General features: G+C 39.9%; 1 protein-coding gene across 1 annotated transcript; it reads left to right on the top strand.

The window, feature by feature from the left end:
- The first annotated feature begins 1793 nt into the window (after positions 1-1793).
- LOC124892476 lies at positions 1794-2126 on the top strand. The gene has a single exon (XM_047403757.1). It carries the CDS (start codon positions 1794-1796, stop codon positions 2124-2126), a length of 333 nt encoding a protein of 110 aa, XP_047259713.1.
- The last annotated feature ends 5785 nt before the right edge of the window (positions 2127-7911 follow it).

Below are 7911 nucleotides of genomic sequence, written 5' to 3'. Positions count from 1 at the left end.
TGGACTCACCCCCACCCCACCCCACCGCAACCACACACACGCGTGCCCGCCCCCAAGGCTAGACATTTGGAGTACATACTGTAAGTTTTGCCCCACGTGGCTTATATTATTTGTTTGGTTTAATAAATAATTATGATAATATAATTGTTAAAATCTTATTGGGTGTAGGGAAGTTATTTCATATGAAGCTTCCCACTACCTCAGTTTGATCGACTCAGATTAGTTGATTTATTCAATACCAACGAATATTCTTTCCAATTAAAGGAGGATTTGGCATCATATTGGGCACATAATGATGGAAATTTTCTTAAACCGTTAAGTTAATAATGGCAAGCATGCATTAAGTGGGAGAAAATATAAGTTTTGGCCCACATGGCCCATATTTATTGCTTGGTTTAATAAATAATGATGATAGTATAATTGCTAAAATTCTATCAATTATAGGGAAGTTATTTCACATAAAGCTTCTACTACGGTCCCTGAGTATAGATTTAGTTTGAGACTTTCCCAGTCTTGCCATACTGATTTTTCATTCACGGTGGAAGATATTATACAGGATCATTGACGATCGTCAACCACATATATAGATATGGAGAATAATTCCGACCATCTCGTCGGAATAGAATTTCCGACCATCTCGTCGGAAGAAATTTTAAAGATCCGAAAAATATTTCTGACCATCCTCTCTCCATCTCCTGTGCTATAAGGACCAGATCTGACCGGTAAAGCCTCCTCCGATGACCAGATCTTTGTTTTTTCTTTTTCTCTCGGCTCTTTTTCTTTTATTGTATAACCCTTTTTAGGTACTTCAAGTCCGATGCATCTTTCACGGTGGCTTGCGGCGTACATTTTTCTGGCAAACACGCGTTTTCCAGCGATCGAGTTCAAGGATGGTATCAGCAGTAGGGGAAGGCGACAACAACAATTCCGGCGACCAATTTCTACATCAAATTGCCAGAATCCGACTAACCGATTCAAGAAAACGTCCTCAGTTTCATCTTCTCCCCAGATCAGGTGCACTCGTTTCATCTCTTCTAGTTCATCTGATCTAGGTTTCTTGACTATTGGAGACAGATGCTTCCCGTCTCGTTCGATATATATATTTTCAGTCCTTTCTCTCTTGATTTCTTGTCTAATTATCTTGACGGTTCTTGTGGAATTTGTGACTCCTATTTTTCTGTTACTTAGTAGGTGTTAGTTGAGACTAGCATATCTATTTCCTGGTTTTGTTGCTTTTGGTATACGTGGTGGATTAATTCTTGATTCTTCCTGGGAGATTTTATTCATTATTACATTTGTGTCTTTTTAGCTTTACCTATTTGTTTTTTAGCCTTACCTACTTGCCCACCTTATTCTCTTTTCTTATCGTATTGAGCAGTGGCTGTAGAGATCGATGGTGGACTAAGGTTATGTCATAGGTCAGGATGGGGGTTGGGGGTTGTACTAGGGTCTAGGGTGAGGGCGGGGTCTAGTTCTAGGATCTGGTTTGGGGTTGGGGTGAGGGGTAGTAAGGTTAGGTGTGATAAGGGAGCTTCCCAAGCTGAGGGTTGGGTCTTGAAATATAAGGACTTTTTATGGTAAGTCTATATAGCTTGTGAAGATTCTTAAGAAGAGGAGAACTAGTATAGCTTGGGTCTAGGAAACCAAATGGGTACGCTCTAAGGCGAAGAATATGGAAGGGTATAAGTTGTGGTACTCGGGGAGCGTGAGACATATGAATGGGGTAGGTATCGTAGTAGATGAAGATCTTAGGGGGCAAGTGGTGGAGGTTAAGCAGGTTAATGATAGGCTAAATGTCAATTAAATTGGTCATTGGAGGATCTACGTTGAACGTTATTAGTTCCTATGCTCCACAAGAAGGGTTGGATGATGAGGAGAAGAAGAGCTATTGGGAGGTTTTGGATGAGGTGGTAAGAGGCATTTCGAGCACTGAGAAACTTGTCGTTGGAGGAGATTTCAATGGGCATGTTGGGTCTTTATCAGAAGTTTATAATGATGTGCACGACTGTTTTGGTCTCGAGAAGCAGAATGTAGAAGGAGTTTCACTTTTAGATTTTGCTAGAGCTTTTGGGTTATGGGTAGCGAATTCGAGCTTCTCGAAGAAGGGAACACCTTATTACCTTTAGTAGTTTGGTGGCCAAGACACAAATAGATTTTTTTTTGCTCCTTAGAAAGGGGGATAGAGCATTATGTAAAGACTGTAAAGTTATACCTAGCGAGAATCTCTCGACCCAACATAAGTTGTTCGTGATGTACTTGGTAATCAAAAAAAAAAGAGAAAGGGTGTGGAGGATCGGCCCAGAATTAACTGGGGTAGTTTGACTTTGGCCAATGCCGTGGAAATAGAGAAGAAGTTGACGACTATGAGGAATTGGGAAAGTGAAGAGGATGTGGATAGTATGTGGGAGACGACTGCTAGTTGCATCGGGGAGACCGCTAGAGAGATGTTGGGTATCTCGAGAGGCCAATCTGGCAAACACCGGGGGGACTGGTGGTGGAACGAATAAGTTATAAGGAAGGTGGAGTCTAAGAAAGTGGCCTATGCTAAGTTGGTTGTAAGCAAGGATGACGAGGAGAGGAGAACGAATAGGAAAGAGTATAAGTTAGCTAGGAGAGAGGCTAAGTTAGCGGTTACGGCGGCTAAGACAACGATTTTCGAGAGCTTGTATGCAGCTTTAGAGGAGAAAGATGGGGATAAGATGTTGTACAGGTTGGCAAGGCCAGGGAGAGAAGGGCGCGTGACCTTAACCAAGTGAAGTGCATCAAGGGGGAGGATGACAAAGTGTTGGTTGAGGATGCCCTTATTAGGAAGAGGTGGCAATCCTATTTTCATAGACTTTTGAATGATGAGGGAGACAAAAATTTTGTGTTGGGGGAGTGGAGAACTCGAAAGGGTGTCGCGATTATAGTTATTGTAGGCGTATTAATGTGGAGAAGGTTAAGAGGGAGTGAATCAACGTCATAGGTCCATAACCGGGGACGGTAACAACTTGCTATTAGATTCGAGAGTTATGGGAGATCTAATGCAACATCAACTGGCACAATTAGTAAACTTGTTCCAAGAACGTGCTGCCAATTTAGCCAAATAAGAAGCAATAAATTCTCGCTTGGATGAACTCACAATGGATTTAGAAAATTCGTAAGTCAATTCTGAATCATCTGAACATAGCAGTTAGAATCGAGGTTGGAAGGGTAAAGCTGGAGTGGTAGGAGGGTCAAGATCTGAAGGAAGAAGAGTCCATTTGGATAGGCTGTAAAAAACCATTGTTTTTAAAAAGTTCTTTAAAAGTGCTGAAACTTATTTTAAAAGTAAGAAGTTATGTGTTTTTGAGTACTTTAACTCAAGAGATTGCGGGTTCTCTCTTAATGAACCATCCCCATAGATCGTAGAAATAAAACATCAGATTTCATCTTACAATATCCCATAACTAGATCCATATCCGTGGATCGTAACTTGATATCAGTTTAGGGAGTTATGGGAGATCATATTCAACGTCAATTGGCAGAGTTGGTGAACTTGTTCCAAGAAGAACGTACTGACAATTTAACCAGACAAGAAGCAATAAATGCTTGCTTGGACAAACTCACAAAGGATTTAGTAAATTCAAAAGTCTATTATGAATCATCTGAACATAACAGTCAAAATTGAGGCTAAAAGGGTAAAACTAGAGTGGCAGAAGGGTCAAGATATGAAGGAGGAAGTTCCATCATTCCTGAATATACGAAGTTGGATTTCCCCCGGTCTAATGGCGATGAAGACCCTTTGGTGTGTGAACATTTTGTCGACACCAACAAATTCTAGAAAAATAAAAGGTTGAACTTGCTTCTTTTCATTTGGAAGGAAATTCACAACTTTGGTTTCTTCAACTAGAGTCAAGATATGCGTCAACTATTTTGGAGTGAATTGAAACGCCATTGTAACCTTCGTTTTGGGGCACCAATTAAAATTCAAAAGTTGGGCAAATTGGCAAAGTTGCACCAGATTGAGTCTATGGCAGATTACCAAGAAATGTTTGAGTAATTAGTTTCACGGGTTGGTACACTCGCACAGTCTCAAAAAATTAACTTCATATCATGATCTTGCTAATAATATAACAATTGAGATTGAATTCCATAATTTTTCCAGATATGGCTATGACGATGAGTTTATCTCGATTTTATGAACGCAAGTAACAATTTGTTCACAACTGTTAGATGTTGGCATGTCAAAGACAACAGATTTCTTACCTTAACATGCCAGATTTGTGAAGAAACTAATCAAATCTAAAATGGAGGAAAGGTGACTTAAGGGACTGTGTCAATTGTGAAGAACTATTCACCCGGGGCCATCGGTGCAAGAAACTATTCTGGATTGATTTTGTTGAGGATGAAGAAGAATTTGCTGAAAAGAGGGAAATACTACTACTCTCCGCACTTAGTGATTGATGGCAAACACACTTTGATGGAGCGGAGAAATGTTAGCACACTTTTTTGTCTATCAACAATTTACTTAAATCAGAAAGTAGGTTACTTTAGCAGCTATTAATTATACAACAATAACAATACCAGGTGTATTCCCACTAAGTACGGTCTGGGAATGGTAAAGTGTACGCAGTCTATACCACTATCTCTGATGAAGTAGAGAGGTTGTTTTCGATAAAACTCCGGCTCAGGACAGATAACAATATAGCAAACAAAAAATGTAAGAATAAACACAAAATGGGATACTACTATAAACTATCTAGTTAAGATCACAAACATTATTAGAACACCACGAACAAGAAACTACAAATGTAGATACAAACAAAGCACTCCTCCCTACTATTACGGACGCACTCCTACCTAAATTGTAATGCCCCGCATTTTTGGCTACAATATAGACCATGATTTCGATGCGTTGTTAATCCCGAAGCCATAAAATCCTATGCCAATATGGCATGTCAATTAATTGTGTAGCATGTGAATCCATTCAAGCTTGAACTTAGACGATAGAGGTCCTTCAACTCAAGGACGAGTTGAAACTATTTCGATCGACTAAGTTTTAGTGGACGTTGTAAAGTATATCTACTTCCATAGACCATAACTCCCTGTATATGTCAAATTAGGAAGCCTACTATGTTTCTAATGATAGATATTTGAGTTAGCTTTCCAACGATACCAATTTTGCTAAAATTTGACACCCGAGCAAGAAGTTATGGCCTTTCAAAGTGATATGCTTCGCCTAACCAATCGCCCATGGCCACTGGAAAGCATAGGAAATAGCCTAGGCGGTGCCTATGTAAACATAGGCGATAGCCTAGGCGGTGCCTATGTAAACATAGGCAATGGGATGGGCGGCGTCTATGTAAGGAATTCTAGTGACTTAAACACTCTGTTTTGGGGACAAAGTGGTCCTTTTCCACCCTTACTTAGCCCTAAAACACGAAATTCAGTTCCAAGGACCCCAAAATACATCTTCATTCATCAAAAGTGCTCAAAGATTCTCCTTAGGGTTTCAAAATAAAAATCCAAATAGTTCAAGATTCGACCATAGGTTTCCAAATATAATTACATGTTTGGAATCACCAATCCGCAAGCTTCAAGAAACATCTATTATCCTTGGAAATAGAGGTACGTGGGGCTATCCTAAAATCTCATGGGTGTAGTTTTTATGAACATGCATGCTTTTAAATGAGGGTTTTCAATCAAATGCTAATAACTTGCTTTCAATATGATTTCTAAGTCATTTACTTTATGTCATGGGAATTGTTTGCCTATACACTTTAATGGTTGAAACCATGCATATGTGATTTGAGATTTTCATGGAAGTTTGATAAATATGAATGATAAATTGCTTTCGAATTCCCATGATAATGTCTTAATACCCCATATCATATTGTGATCAACAAAAGAGAGCATGAATTTGAAATAAATATTGTTCACCACTTGTAAATGATGAAGCACCTTGATTTTTACATGGTTATGCCTATGTGGAAGTGATATTGAGGACTTTCAAGTCGGGTATGACGATACCCTACATAACATGATATGCGATTGAATTAGATGAAATTTGAATACATTGATTTTACATGAGAAAGGTGGATGCCCGAAGAAGGCGTTTGAGATGTAAGGGATCATCACTGGAAAACGTGTTTGCCGACGTGGAATATTGGCTTTATGTCATTCCCAAATTAGGACTATAGGTAGGAGCCCGGGCTAAGCGATCTTGGGCACTACCATTGGGTCGAGACACCATGCTATATGATCTTGTGTGTCTCTCTCTCACTTATACTCTAATCTCGGCGGCAGCCAAGGTTAGACAGTTGATGTAAATTATGTAGGGTATTCCACTTATCTCAGTTGCATTTCATTGTTGTTGAGAAACTATTGCGTTACACACATGTGTTTTCAAATGATTTGATACGAAATTGCTTTATAATGGCTCTCAACTATATTTTGTAAAAATATTATGTTTTGTTTTGATATCTCTACGTGCCAGTACTTTTCTACTGACCCCCTTCCCTCTCCAACCTCTCAGGTTCAGAGGCCCAGTCTAGGGGTCAAGAGAATTAGTAGATCTTTCAAACAGAGTTGCAGAGACAAGTGGTGAGCCTTCTATGTTTCGGAAGGTCTTATGTCCTACAGTCCTTTTATCTTATATTCTATTTTGGGGGTCTACTGGGGGCCTTGTCCCAGTTTATATACGGTTACTTGACTCAATCATTTGTTAGAGATTTTCGCAGACAGTTTTTTAGAGGTTAATTGATGTTGGGGGAACCTTATCTCCCCGTTATTGTTTCTTTTCATATTTATGACCATGTTTTTGAATTATTGTGTTTCTTCCGCATTACTTTGATCATATGAACTAGGTGCATGATTACCAGACAGATAGGGGTGTTTCGGGGCTCCATGGTTCAAAATGCTCATCACGGCCAGGCCCTAGTTCGGGTCATGACATAAATACTCATCCTTAATTCATGTTCTCCACACCTTCCTATCAAGGGGCATGCCCTTCATATATTGTAACCATTTCATGTCAGGCCTAAACATCTCTCTCCAATATTTCTTCCGCCTACTTCTACCCCATCTAAAACCATAGCTAGTCTCTCATACCTCCATATTGGAGCATCTGTGCACCTCATCATCATATGCCCGAACCACTATAAGTCTGTAACCACACTTTCCACATCTTGTCTTCCACCGAACCTACTCCACCTTCTCTTGAATAACCTCATTTCTAACCTTATCTCTCCTGATAAGTACATACATCCAGCTCAATATCCTCATCTCCGCTACCTTCAACTTTTGGATGTGGGAGCTTTTAACTGCCCAACACTCCGCTCCATACAACATAGTCAGTCAGATTGTCACTCTGTAGAACTTACCTTTAAGCTTAGAAGACACTTTTTTATCACACAAGACTCTCAAAGCAAGCCTCCACTTCAACCACCCTGCATTAATATGGTGTGTGACATCCTCGCCAATTTCTCCATTCCTCTAAATCATAGACCCATGATACTTGAAACTATCCCACTTCTGAGTGTCCTGAGAATCCATCTCAACTACCACGCCATCCACATGCGTCGAATCATTGAACTTACATCCCAAGTGCTCCATCTTGGTATTGCTCAACTTAAACCCTTTAGACTATAGGGTCTGTTGCCAAACCTCCAGCTTATCAGTAACTGTTTCCCGAGTCTCGTCTATAAGTACAACATAATCTGCAAATAACATACACCAAGGCACCTCACCTTGAATACGCAGCTTCAAAACATCCATCACCAAGGCAAATAAAATGGGCTAAGAAACAATCCCCAATGTAACCCTGTCAAAACAGGAAAGTGCTCCAAATCTCCTCCTACCATCGTCACACAAGTCTTCCTTCCATTGTACATGTCCTAAATCAACCTAGTGTATGCCACAAGCGAATATGAACTGTACTTGCTTACTGTA

The sequence above is a fragment of the Capsicum annuum genome, unplaced genomic scaffold, assembly GCF_002878395.1.
Source record: "Capsicum annuum cultivar UCD-10X-F1 unplaced genomic scaffold, UCD10Xv1.1 ctg4759, whole genome shotgun sequence".
Lineage (NCBI taxonomy): Eukaryota > Viridiplantae > Streptophyta > Magnoliopsida > Solanales > Solanaceae > Capsicum > Capsicum annuum.
Note: the sequence above shows the minus strand (reverse complement) of the source record. Positions and strands in the feature narration are given on the sequence as shown.

Excerpts from the sequence above, each read along its gene's own strand:
- LOC124892476 (XM_047403757.1), top strand. The coding sequence starts at position 1,794 with ATGTCAATTAAATTGGTCATTGGAGGATCTACGTTGAACGTTATTAGT.